The 13,777-nt window shown below is 53.2% G+C and overlaps 2 protein-coding genes across 3 annotated transcripts in view; both read right to left on the reverse strand.

Moving 5' to 3' along the window:
• Positions 1–13,777, reverse strand: part of NOL12 (nucleolar protein 12) — a 92,588-nt gene that overhangs the window by 20,326 nt on the left and 58,485 nt on the right. The gene's annotated exons all lie outside the window — the stretch shown is intronic.
• Positions 11,028–13,777, reverse strand: part of SH3BP1 (SH3 domain binding protein 1) — a 186,868-nt gene continuing 184,118 nt past the window's right edge. For both annotated transcript variants that reach the window (XM_050806199.1, XM_050806200.1), the window contains one exon: positions 11,028–12,382. In XM_050806199.1, the coding sequence (XP_050662156.1) occupies positions 12,066–12,382 (317 nt within the window). In that variant the 3' untranslated portion in view covers positions 11,028–12,065. The remainder of the gene's footprint in view (positions 12,383–13,777) is intronic.

The following is a 13,777-nucleotide window of genomic DNA, read 5'->3' on the forward strand; positions in this document are numbered from 1 at the left end:
TGTGCCTGGCCCTGGGCTCTCAGGATTCAAAGATGAACCCCTCCCAGTCCCCACTCTCAAGGAGCGCATGGTTGGGGTGGAATCTTACCACAACCACGTTGAGAAGTAGATGATGGGCTGGGTGCAGTGGCTCATGCCTGTAATCCCAGCTCTTTAGGAGACCGAGGCGGGCAGATTACCTGAGGTTGGGAGTTTGAGACTAGCCTGACCAACACGGAGAAACCCCGTCTCTACTAAAAATACAAAATTAGCCGGGCGTGGTGGCATATGCCTGTAATCCCAGCTACTTCTGAGGCTGAGGCAGGAGAATCACTTGAACCCAGGAGGCAGAGGTGCAGTGATCCGAGATCAGGCCATTGCATTCCAACCTGGGCAACAAGAGCAAAACTCGGTCTCAAAAAAAAAAAGAAGAAGAAGTAGATGATGATGGCTCTAAGGGAAGCCATGAGAAAGTGCTATGGTGGGCTGGTGGCTGCATGAGTAAAGGAGGTGGGTCGTGAAGGGTAGGCGGAGAAGCGCCTGGCTTTCCGGCATGGGCAGAAGCTCTGGAATGGGAAGGCCAGGGCTGGGGAACAGTGTTCCGGGCATGTAGGGGAAAGACGGGGATGAGGCTGGGAAGCCATCAGGACCTGGATCATGGAGGCCTCATGGGCTGGGCACAGGGCTTGGACATTATTGTACGGGAGGAGGCTGGGGAGCCAGGGTTAGTACTGAGGCCAGATTTGGGCTGTGGGGAAGATCACTGTGGCAGAGAATTGAGGGTGGGTTGGAGGGGTCTCAGGAACCTGGTGGAGGAAGGGGTGTGGGGAGCACTGGGAGAAGTGAGGGGCATGCTGGGGGGTTGTCACAGGGATGACCTCCTCCACCTGGCCATCCTCCTTCTGAAACTGCTGGCACCAAAGAGGGACAAAGATGCCAACCGGGAGTGACTCACATCTGGAGGCCAGGCCAGCAAACCCACCCTGCCCGACCCTGTCCCCCAGGGGCACCTTCCTCCAGATGCCCAAAGCCCACTCTGGTACAGGATGAGAGGGGAGTGTGTACGGTCACAAGGCGGACCCAGAGAGGGGATGGGGTTGCACCCCCGTGAGTGCCTTACCCCTCCTTCCAGACCAAGTGGCTGCTTGGAAACCAACCACAGCAGCTTCACTTTTTCCTCCTGGCCTCCCCAAAACCTCAACCATAGGAAGGGCTGGGTATGGCCCAGCCCAGCTCCACTGCCCCTCCCCCATGCCTCCCCTCTCTGCCAGATCAAGGAATGGGGCCTCTCAGGCAGAGTCCTAGATGGAGGGCCAGAGGCGCTTCAGGTGTGGTCCTGGCAGGGCTGTGGGCAGGTGGGTGTGGCCACTTTCCCAGCCCAGCCCAGTAGTTGGGTTCCTGTGGCCTCAGGAGCTGCTCCTGCTTCCTCCTCCATCCTGGAAAATGGGCCCAGCACTGGGGAGTGTTTGCTGTTGGATGGAGGGACAGTTTACCCCTCTGCAGCATCCGGCATGAGTGGGGCTGGCAGGGAGGCAAGGTGGCATGGTGAAGAGGTCCCCAGACCCCAGAAAGGCCTATTTGGGAGTCTGGACACACAGGTGCTGGCCCTGCTTGCTATGTCCCCTCAGAGCCTCCTGGTAAACTGTTTCTCCCACTTGCCTCAGTCTCCCTATCTGTAAACTGGGGAGATGAAATCCTGCTTTCCTTGCATGAGGTGAATACAGGGTGGAACTGAGGTCTGTTGTACTAAAACAGATGATTCGTTTCTTCATGGAGGCTCAGAAGGTTTTCACTTCCTTCTTGTCGCTTTTGCCAGGCTGTTGCCTTCCCCGGGTCTTTGCAGCGCCTCTGGGAGGTCTACGTGCCATCCCCAATTGGTCCCCAACAGTCTCCTCTTGCCTAGGTTGGGGCAGGAAGTCTCTCCAGATTCCAGTGTCCCCTGGGATGGGAGCTGTGGTTTTCCTGGCGGGGAGGGAAGGCAGGGACACAGGTGCATCGTGGGCCTCCTCCCCCAAGTCCTCAGGGCCTCTTGGCAGCGCCCACTTATCTTGCCAGGCCTTGTGCCCGGCGCCTTGCTTTCATTATCTCCTCTCTCATCTTCCCCTCACCCCTACTTTGTGTCTGCCAACTTGGTTGAATTTCTGCACAGGGAAATGAGGCTGCAGTTAGAATCAGGAGAAGAGGCCTGGCATGGTGGCTCATGCCTGTAATCCCAGCACTTTGGGAGGTTGAGGATCACTTGGGGACGGGAGTTCGAGACCAGCCTGGCTAACATGGCAAAACCCCATCTCTACTAAAAATACAAGAATTAGCTGAGTGTGGTGGTGGGTGCCTGTAATCCCAGCTACTCGGGAGGCTGAGGCAGGGAGAATTGCTTGAACACTGGAGGTGGAGGTTGCAGCGAGCCAAGATTGCACCATTGCACTCCAGCCTGGGCGACAGAGCAAGACTCTGTCTTAAAAATATATATATATATCAGGAGATGAGACGAGAGGTGAGCTCTGATTTGGGGTCTGAACGGCTGCAGCTGTAGCTGAGGTCCTTGGCTTCCCTGAACCTGTTTCCAGACCCGGAAGGTGGGAATAAGGCCACTGCTTGGAGGATTATAGGAGTGATGTCTAAGGAGGGGCTTGATGTTAGTGCTCCCTCCTGCGTCCCCCAAGGCTAAGGCCACCACCCCAGGGATTCTCCTCCCCACGTTATAACTATCCTGAAATGAGGTAGTGAGCTCTCTGGAATTCCCGCGTCCTAGGTGGGATCTTGGCTACTGCCGTGAGACATGGGCTCAGCTTGGTCCAGACAGGTCATGCAGGCCAGCTCGGCCATTCCGCCCTGCCAGGGACAGGGGACAGAGGCGAGGAAAGGGAAGCTGTACCTCCTTCAGCTGGCGGTGTTGAGGAGGGCGGCCCACAGAGGTGCCATCCACACCTGCAGCCAACCTGGCTGCTCCAGCCAGGGAAGGTAGGGGAGGTCAGAGCCAGCTCCTGAGTCCTAGAAGTCATAGCAGGGAGGAACCCTGAGACATGTGCCTGACCTGCTCCCCCATTTAATAATGCAGTTTAATGTTAGGGAAACCACCCAGAGACGGTGGCCACTTGACCAAGGTCACACAGGGAGCTAGGGCCGACCCGCTTTCATCTGCTGAGCTAAAGATACCCAGGCTTGAAAAGCTATCTTTGCCCTCCTACTCTATGAAGGTAGGGGATGCCCCTGGCAAGCTGGGCCCTTTTCCAGCCGGATGGCACCGCAGCCGGCCCCCTCAACCCTGCTCATCCATTCTCGCCTCCCAGCCTTTGTCCAGAGAGCCCCCTCCACACCTGCCTTTGGCCTTCCCGCTTCTAGTCTGTATCTCTTCTGACTGTAGGCCTCAGCCCTCGGTTAGGGCTCCGTCTCTCCTCTCAGGTAAGGTCTGGGTGGGGGCCAGGCCCTTTCATTCATAGCCCTCCCAGACTCAGGCCTGAGCCTTTACAATGCTTTTAGCATTTTATTTTATATTTATTTTATACTTATTTTATTTTATATTATTTTACTTTTGAGACAGGGTCTCACTCTGTCACCCAGGCTGGAATGGATTATAGCTCACTGTAATCTCTTTTTTTTTTTTTTTTTTTTTTGAGACGGAGTCTTGCTCTGTAGCCCGGACTGGAGTGCAGTGGCCAGATCTCAGCTCACTGCAAGCTCCGCCTCCCGGGTTTACGCCATTCTCCTGCCTCAGCCTCCGGAGTAGCTGGGACTACAGGCGCCCGCCACCTCGCCCAGCTAGTTTTTTGTATTTTTAGTAGAGACGGGGTTTCACCGTGTTAGCCAGGATGGTCTCGATCTCCTGACCTCGTGATCCGCCCGTCTCGGCCTCCCAAAGTGCTGGGATTACAGGCTTGAGCCACCGCGCCCGGCGCTCACTGTAATCTCAAACTCCTGGGCTCAACTAATCCTCCTGACTCAGCCTCCTGAGGAGTTTGGACTGACTACAGGTGCACATCACTGCACTTGGCTAATTTACTTTTATTTTTGGAGACATAGGATCTCGTTATGTTGCCCAGGCTGGTCTCTAACTCCTAGCCTCGAGCGATCGTCCCATCTTGGCTTCCCAAAGTGCTGGGATTACAGGTGTGAACCACTGTGTTCTGTGAGCATTTTTTTTTTTTTTTTTGAGAAGTAGTCTCGCTCTGTCTCCCAGGCTGGAGCGCAGTGGCGTGATCTTGGCTCACTGCAAGCTCCGCCTCCCGGGTTCACGCCATTCTCCTGCCTCAGCCTCCTGAGTAGCTGGGACTACAGGCACCCGTCACCATACCCGGCTAATTTTTTGTATTTTTTAGCAGAGACAGGGTTTCACTGTGTTAGCCAGGATGGTCTCGATCTCCTGACAGTGATCCGCCCGCCTCGGCCTCCCAGAGTGCTGGGATTACAGGTGTGAGCCACCGTGCCCGGCCCCAGTGAGCATTTTATTTTGAAAATAATTATAGACACAAAGGAAATCTAAAAGCTTTTTAAGAGTTTAGCGGCTGGGCACGGTGGCTCACACCTATAATTCCAGCACTTTGGGAGGCTGAGGTGGGTGGATCACGAGGTCAAGAGATCGAGACCATCCTGGCCAACGTGGTGAAACCCCGTCTCTACTAAAAATACAAATATTAGCTTGGTATGGTAGCATGCGCCTGTAGTCCCAGCTACTTGGGAGGCTGAGGCATGAGAATCGCTTAAGCCAGGGAGGTGTAGGTTGCAGTGAGCCAAGATTGTGCCACTGCACTCCAGCCTGGCAACAGAGCGACTCCGTCTCAAAAAAACAAACAAACAAAAAAGAGTTTAGAAAATATCTGGCCAGGTATGGCGGCTCACGTCCGTAATCCCAGCACTTTGGGGGGCCAAGGTGGGTGCATCACTTGAGACCAGGAGTTTGAAACCAGCCTAGTCAACATGGTAAAACCCCCATCTCTACTAAAAATACAAAAAAAAATTCGCTGGGCATAGTGGGCATGCCTGTAGTCCCAGCTACTCGCTTGAACCCAGGAGGTGGAGGTTGCAGCGAGCTGAGATGGCGCCACTGCACTCCAGCCTGGGTGACAGAGTAAGACTCTGTCTCCAGAAAAAAAAAAAAAAAAAAGCTTAGTATTTGAGATCTGAAGAAAAAAATGTATTGGCTCCAAAATACTAAAACTGCAAAGCTGAAATTAATAAATGTTTATTGTGCTCAAACTTTATATTGACTTGGGTAGTCAGAGAAATGTCGTTACACTTGAAAACAACTCTGTAGCTTGGGTCTTCTCACTTCAAAAGCATGTCCAAGTATTTCTAGAGGTTAGTCCGTCCTAAATTAGGTCCTGGTTGCCAAATAATCCTTCAAATAAAAGTATAAACATACTTCAAAAATATATATTTAATGTGGGGTATAAGTGGATTTTAATGTTTTCTTTTTTCTTTTTTTTTTTTTTTGAGACAGAGTCTCGCTCTGTGGCCCAGGCTGGAGTGCAGTGGCCTGATCTCGGCTCACTGCAACCTCCGATTCCCGGGTTCAAGTGATTCTCCTGCCTCAGCCTCCTGAGTAGCTGGGACTACAGGCGCCCGCCACCACGCCTGGCTACTTTTTTGTATTTTTAGTAGAGACAGGGTTTCACTGTGTTGGCCAGGATGGTCTCGATCTCCTGACCTCATGATCTGCCCACCTCAGCCTCCTAAAGTGCTGGGATTATAGGTGTGAGCCACCATGTCCGGCCCTTTTAATGTTTTCTAATGATGTGCCTCAAGTCTGTGTATCAGGAAGGTTTTTGGCTGCAAGTAACAGAAAAGTCAATGGAAATCACTTTAAAATTAAGGAAAACTTTTTCATAAGAAGTCTAGGCTGGGCGCAGTAGCTCATGCCTGTAATCCCAACATTTTGGGAGGCTGAGGTGGGCTGATTCCTTGAGCTCAGGAGTTCGAGACCAGTCTGGGCAATGTGGTGAAACCCCATCTCTACTAAAAATACAAAAATTAGCTGGACATTGTAGTGTGTGCCTGTAATCCCAGCTGCTTGGGTGCTGAGGTGGGCAGATTGCTTGAGCCTGGGAGGCATAGGTTGCAGTGAGCTGTGATCACACCACTGCACTCCAGGTTGGGCGACAGTGCAAGATCCTGTCTTAAAAACGAAAACAAAACGCCGGGCGCGGTGGCTCACGCCTGTAATCCCAGCACTTTGGGAGGCCGAGGCGGGCGGATCACAAGGTCAGGAGATCGAGACCACAGTGAAACCCCGTCTCTACTAAAAATACAAAAAACTAGCCGGGCGAGGTGGCGGGCGCCTGTAGTCCCAGCTACTCAGGAGGCTGAGGCAGGAGAATGGCGTGAACCCAGGAGGCGGAGCTTGCAGTGAGCCGAGATCGCGCCACTGCACTCCAACCTGGGCGACAGCGTGAGACTCCGTCTCAAAAAAAAAAAAAAAAAAAAAAAAAAAAAAAAAAAAAACGAAACAAAAAGGCCGGGCACAGTGGCTCACACCTGTAATTCCAGCACTTTGGGAGGCCGTGGCAGGCGGATCACGAGGTCAGGAGATCGAGACCATCCTGGCTAACATGGTGAAACCCCGTCTCTAATAAAAAATACAAAAAATCAGCAGGGCATAGTGGCGGGCGCCTGTAGTCCCAGTAACTCGGGAGGCTGAGGCAGGAGAATGGCGTGAACCCAGGAGGTGGAGCTTGCAGTGAGCCGAGATCCGGCCACTGCACTCCAGCCTGGGCGAAAGAGCGAGACTCCGTCTCAAAACAAAACAAAACAAAACAAAAAAACCAAAAGAAGTCTGCAGTTGGGAGTTTCCATAACAGATTCAGTGGCTCAACAAAATCATCAAATATCTGGGTTCTCTTGTAATCCTGGATTGTGGCTGTGTAGGCTGTCCTTGCTCTTAGGCCATACAAGCTGAAGAATTTTCAGTCAACTGTGTTAGCATCTGTAACACACTCTCAAATGGTTCAGTTAAAAAAATGTAAACAAGCTGGGCGCAGTGGCTCATGCCTATAATCTCAGTGTCTTGGAAGGCTGACGCAGGAAGATCGCTTGAGCCCAGGAATCGTGGGCTGTAGTGCGCTGAGACTGGCATCAATACGGTGACCTCCTGGGAGAGGCAACCACAAGGCTGCCTAAGGAGGAGTGAACTGGCCCAGGTCAGAAACAGAGCAGGTTAAAACTCCCCCAGTGATCAGCAGTGGGGTCCTGCCTGTGAATAGCCACTGCATTCCAGCCTGGACAACATAGTGAGACCCTGTCTCTAAAACAAAACAAAACAAAAAGGAAACCCCGTTTCTGCAAAAATTTTTTTTTTTTTTTTTTTTTTTTTTTTTTGAGGTGGAGTCTCCCTCTGTCGCCCAGGCTGGAGTGCAGTGGCCGGATCTCAGCTCACTGCAAGCTCCGCCTCCCAGGTTTACACCATTCTCCCGCCTCAGCCTCCCGAGTAGCTGGGACTACAGGCGCCCGCCACCTCGCCCGGCTAGATTTTTGTATTTTTCAGTAGAGATGGGGTTTCACCGTGTTAGCCAGGATGGTCTCGATCTCCTGACCTTGTGATCCACCCATCTCGGCCTCCCAAAGTGCTGGGATTACAGGCTTGAGCCACCGCGCCCGGCCTGCAAAATTTTTTTTAAAAATTAGCTGGGTGGGCCGGGCGCGGTGGCTCAAGCCTGTAATCCCAGCACTTTGGGAGGCCGAGATGGGCGGATCACGAGGTCAGGAGATCGAGACCATCCTGGCTAACACGGTGAAACCCCGTCTCTACTAAAAAATACAAAAAACTAGCCGGGTGCGGTGGCGGGCGCCTGTAGTCCCAGCTACTCAGGAGGCTGAGGCAGGAGAATGGCATGAACCCGGGAGTCGGAGCTTGCAGTGAGCTGAGATCCGGCCACTGCACTCCAGCCTGGGCGGCAGAGCGAGACTCCGTCTCAAAAAAAAAAAAAAAAAAAAATTAGCTGGGTGTGGTGGCATATGCCTGTGCTCCTAGCTACTCAGGAGGCTGAGGCAGGAGGATCACATGAGCCCAGCAGTTAGAGGCTGCAATGAGCTGTGACTACGCCACTACAGCCTAGACTCAGCAACAGAGTGAGACCATCTCTAAAACAATAACAAAAAGTAAACACATATAAAGAGCAATTAAGCAAACTAGGCAAATATTAACAACTGGTAAATCTAGGTGAAGGATGTAGCGGTATTCATCATGTCATCCTTGCACCTTTTCTATTAATTTGAAACTTTTCTAAATTACAAGTTGGGGAAAAGCAAACCCAGTAAGTTCTTGCGGTCTTTCTGCTCTGCTACCTGCAGCAGGGTCACCTGAGTCAAATGCTCAGCCATACCTCCTGATCACAGAATGGCTGCAATGGCTCCCAGCACCACACCCCAAGCCAGGAGAAGTGACTTCCTCCTCTATTTAAAAATAAGGCAAACAGCTGGGTGCGGTGGCTCACAACTGTAATCCCAGCACTTTGGGAGGCCGAGGCGGGTGGATTGCCTGAGATCAGGAGTTTGAGACCAGCCTAGGCAACACAGTGAAATCCAGTCTGTATTAAAATGCCAAAAAATTAGCCGGGCGTGGCAGTGTGCGCCTGTAGTCCCAACTACTCAGGAGGCTGAGACAGGAGAATCGCTTGAAACCAGGAGGCAGAGGTTGCAGTGAGCCAAGACTGCACCACTGCACTCCAGCCTGGGTGACAGAGACGCTGTCTCAAAAAACAAAACAAAACAAAAAGGTGAGGCAAGGCAAACATTCCAGACCTCTCTTCCTGTTTCATTGGTCAGAAGAGTAGCCAATCGCTGACCCTGAGGAATCAAATTACTGAGATTGGTTTACACTCAAGCGTTAAACTCAAGACTCAGTGTTTAGAGGCCGGGCAAGATGGCTCATGCTTATAATCCCAGCATTTTGGGAGGCCGAGGTGGGCAAACACTTGAGGTCAGGAATTTGAGACCAGCCTAACCAACATGGTGAAACCCCACCTCTACTCAAAATTAGCCAGACCTGGTGGCATTAGCCGGGTGTGGTGGCAGGTGCCTGTCATCCCAGTTACTCGGGAGGCTGAGGCAGGAAAATCCTTGAACCTGGGAGGCGGAGGTTGCAGTGAGCCAAGATCGCGCCACTGCACTCTAGCCTGGGTGACGGAGCGAGAACCTATGCAAAAACAAAACACAAAACAAATTCAGTGCTTAGGCGGGGTGTGGCTCACGCCTGTAATCCCAGCACTTTGGGAGGCTGAGGCAAGACTGTGTAGAGACAACCATTTCCTTACTGGTGGAGGGTGAAGGGGAAGGCGGGGAGGGTCACATGGCCCAATAGCTGTGTCCCATCCAGATGGGCTATGACCCAAGCCAGGCCATGAGAATCTGTCCTAGGATGTTGGCTGGGGAGATGGCGAGACAGAACTGAGGATACACCTGGAGGGTGCTAGACCACCTCAGGGAGCAGACCAAAACCCCCTATGCCTTAGCCACGTTGAACTGAGTTTTTTGTTGCTGTTGTTGTTTGCTTTTTTTTTGAGACGGAGTCTTGCTTTGCTGCCCAGCCTGGAGTACAGCTGCGTGATCTCAGTTCACTGCAACTTCAAGTGATTTTCCTGCCTCCCGAGTAGCTGGGACTATAGGCACAAGCCACCACCACCATGCCTGGCTAATTTTTGAATTTTTTTTTTTTTTTCTGAGATGTTGTCTTACTCTGTCACCCAGGCTGGAATGCAGTGGCACAATCTCGGCTTACTGCAACTTCTGCCTCCCAGGTTCAAGCAGTTCTCCTGCCTCAGCCTCCTGAGTAGCTGGGATTACAGGCTCCCGCCACCATACCCAACTAAGTTTTGTTTTTAGTATAGATGGAATTTCACCATGTTGGCCAGGCTGGTCTTGAACTCCTGAACTCATGATCCGCCTGCCTTGGGCTCCCAAAGTGTTGGGATTACAGGCCTGAGCCACTGTGCCTGGCCTGTTTGTTTTGGTTTTTGAGATGGAATCTCGCTCTGTCGCCCAGGCTGGAGTGCAGTGGCGCGATCTAGGCTCACTGCCACCTCCACCTCCCGGGATCAAGCGATTCTCTGCCTCAGCCTCCCGAGTACCTAGGATTACAAGCGCCTGCCAGCATGGCCAACTAATTTTTCTATTTTTAGTAGAGACAGGGTTTCACCATCTCGGCCAGGCTGGTCTTGAACTCCTAATCTTGTGATTCACCCGCCTTAGCCTCCCAAAGCACTGGGATTACAGGTGTGAGCCACTGTGCCTGGCTGAACTGAGTTTCTGAAACAAACACAAGTCTCCATGACTGCACTACATTTGCTCCTACTTCATGAAGCATCTGGGCTCTGTCAAACACACCCTCTTCTCAAGAATCATACTGGAGAGGATTTCCCAGACCCTGAAGTCCCACCGTCACTTCACAAATGAGACCAAAGCTGAGCTTGTGCAGCACCCACCGCACCTCCCCACGCAGCTCTCAGCTTCTCTGGGCCTTTCCAGGCTGCCCCGGGACCCCCGCTAGCTCATGGCTGGGCACCTACTCTGCATTAGGCCCCAGGGATGCCGCAACGAGGGAGACACACAGCCTCTGCCTGGAGGAGCTCGGGACCAGCAGGGCAGACTGTCACTGGCAGCATCCCAGGTGTGGGGATGTCTCAAAGAGCATATCCCCTGAGCTCCCTGAGGTTGAGACCTCATGCTCCGCCCTCCTGTCTCCCTTCTCAGTGTCTCCAGAGAGGGGGCTACAGCTTCCTACAGCCAATGCATGTTCAAATCCTGCATAAGGCGAGCACAGCGTCCAGCTGTTCACCCTTGGTAAGTTAACATCGCATTTCTGATCCCCCATTTCCTGCTGTAAAGGAATGAGTAATTCAGACATGCTGGGTTTTCCAAAGCACTGCAGTCAGTCGGTACACCAAGACTCAACGACATATAAAGTGCTCTTGACTCAAAGTATCGCCACACGCAGAAGACACTCAGGGACGGGAATGGGTCATTTCATGCAGGTAACAATGTGGCAGGCCAGCTCCAGGGAGAGCAGGCTCCAGCAGGGGGTCCTCCTCCCTCCCCAAACATGGACTCGAGCACAGGTGAACACTCCCACGCGCACTTTATTAAGTACGGAAGGACAGGTCACAACAGGGGTGGAGGTGGCGGGGAAGGCCCAGTCCCCACCCACCGTCACTGGCACACATAAATTAAATAGCTGAGAGTGGGCACGGGAGAGAGGTGGTACTGCAAACACTGACTGCACAGGGAGACATGAAAGCCCCCTTTGAGCTGTGGCCATTAACACTGTACGGGTACCATGACCAGGAAAGGGTGGGGCTTGGCCACAGAAGCCCCAGAGCATCACAGTCTTTGTAGAGGAGGGGTGTCTTCAGGACATGGACCACTGTTATTTACGGACTGAAACCTGGACCCCTGGCTGGTCCCGTGAGACCCAGATTATCAAGGGGCCACTGTCTCTTAGGCTTCTGGATTGTTCTACTGAGGATCTAAAAGACCACTGGGTCACTATCACTTGGGGTCCTGATGGGTCCACCCAGGGACCTAGGACATGTGAGGGTCATCGTCACTTAGGCTTCCGATTGGTCCACTCGGGCTCCAGGACGAAAAGGGTCACTGTTACTTAGGAACCTAAACTGGTACCCCACAGGACCCAACATCGATGAGGTCACTATCACTTAGCCTTTGCCGGCACTCAGGACAGTAAGGGTTGTGGTTCCCTAGACCTCTGGTTGACAAGGACCCAAAGGCCAGGACCTGAGGGGCAGAGAGAGCTCTAGAAGACCCAGGGAAGGGGGAGAAGACTAAGTGCTCAGGGCTAGAGGAAATCTTCAGCGGGCACCAGGGCCCAGATTTCAAGGAGGGGAGGTGACAGGGCAGGAAGTAAGTCCACCTGGCTGGGTCAGGCCAAGATGAATCTGTAGGAGACCAACTTCTGGGGCAGCAAAGAGTGCCCAGCCACTGCTGGGAGGGGGTTGCAAGGGTCCCTCAAACCTTCCCCAGGTCCCAGCCCCACCCCGGTGCAGAACTGGGCCAAGGAGCCGGTGGTGTGTAACACGGCTCGTGACCTACAGGATCAGGGCGTGGGGAGGGGCGGGCCTGTGGCTGCAGGTGCAGTGGGCTCAGTCCTCCAAGCCCTCTGTCAAGTCTGCGACGCTCTCCACATAGTAATGGGGCACGAGGTCGTGCTGGCCAGCCGCCAGGTAGGCTTGGGCCTCTTCTAGGCGGGAGACTCCCGTGAGTGTGAGCACGGTGGTCATGCCGCAGCGGTGGCCGAACAGGATGTCGGTCTCCAGGCGGTCACCCACCATAAGTGTGCGTGCGGGGTCGATGCTGAAGTTCTCTGTGATGCACTCGAACATGTAGGGGCTGGGCTTGCCCACCACCAGGGCCTGGCGTCCCGAGGCTGTCTCCACCGCAGCGGCCAGGCTCCCGGTGCCTGTAGGGAGATGGAGACGCAGTCAGCAGGCGGGCGGCAGGGACAGCGTCAGGCCCTGAAACTGGAAGTCCAGGGAGGCAGACTGTGCTGGGGTCAAATCAGCTGCTGACACGAGCCAGAAAGCCCACTTCCGAGTCTTATTTAGTGGCTAAGGGTAGAGAGGGCAACCAGATGCCGGCATCTGGACTCCATCTCCACCGTTCTTGACAGGCTAGCTATCCTCTCTGTGCTTTGATTTTCCCATATCTAATACGGGGATGTCTACGGCACTTATCTCATGTGGGTATTGTGAGGACGGGTGGAGCTACTGCAGGTAAACAGGGCCTGGCTCGGTCAGTCCTGCCTGAGGTTTGCGATTTCACCCTGGCAGCTGTGGGCCTTTGGGCAAACCACTCGACCACCCCGAGTTTCTCCGGACTCCTGCAAAAGCGGAATCCAAGCAAGGCCTACCTCCAAAGGGGCGCTGGGCATCACAGGGGCAAGTGATTTGTAAATGGAGCAGCACTTAACAAATAGCAGTTGTGGTTACTGCTGCAAGAAGTCACGCGGCTGGCGTCAGAAACTGGCACAGTCCCTTCGGAACACAGCGGGGCACAGAAATGTTCGCACCTCTGACCCAGTCCGCCTCCCCCGGGAAAGTGATCACAAGAAGAGAATTCCAACTGGAGACAAAAAGCTGCAGGCTGGAAGATGTCTGGGGCTACAGTAACTGATAAGTCAAACTGTGGAACACGCCCAAGTGTCCAACAATAGGAGGACTGTATAGAACTAAAGGACAGTCCTGTCTCCCAGCCCAGTACCATCCTGCCTCACACAAAAAGTCCACTGTGCCTGTCCCACAGACATGTCTTTGTGCCTGAACATTCTGCCTTCATGCTAATGGCCCTGAACCAATGATGATAATCACCATTTACTAAGCACATTCTAAACCGCCTGGCCTGTGCTGGGTGTTTATGGAAGCCCATTTTACAGATGAGAATGCCAAGGCTCAGGGACATTAAGTAACTTGCCCAGGGTTGTACAGCTTCGTAAGTGGCGGCAAAAGGATTTGCATTTGCGTGGGTCCAACCCAGCTCTGACCTGGGAGTACAAATTGTTTCCCTTGCAGGAATTTTATGAGCTGGGCGTTAAAGGAAGGTACTATTTTTTTTTTTGAGACAGAGTCTCGCTCTGTCGCCCAGACTGGAGTGCAGTGGCACGATCTTGGCTCACTGCAAGCTCTGCCTCCCGGGCTGACGCCATTCTCCTGCCTCAGCTTCCTGAGTAGCTGGGACTACAGGCACCCACCACCACGCCCAGCTAATTTTTTGTATTTTTAGTAGAGACAGGGTTTCACCGTGGTCTCGATCTCCTGACCTCGTGATCCGCCCGCCTCGGCCTCCCAAAGTGCTGGGA

This window comes from Macaca thibetana, chromosome 10 (assembly GCF_024542745.1).
Source record: "Macaca thibetana thibetana isolate TM-01 chromosome 10, ASM2454274v1, whole genome shotgun sequence".
NCBI classification, from domain to species: domain Eukaryota; kingdom Metazoa; phylum Chordata; class Mammalia; order Primates; family Cercopithecidae; genus Macaca; species Macaca thibetana.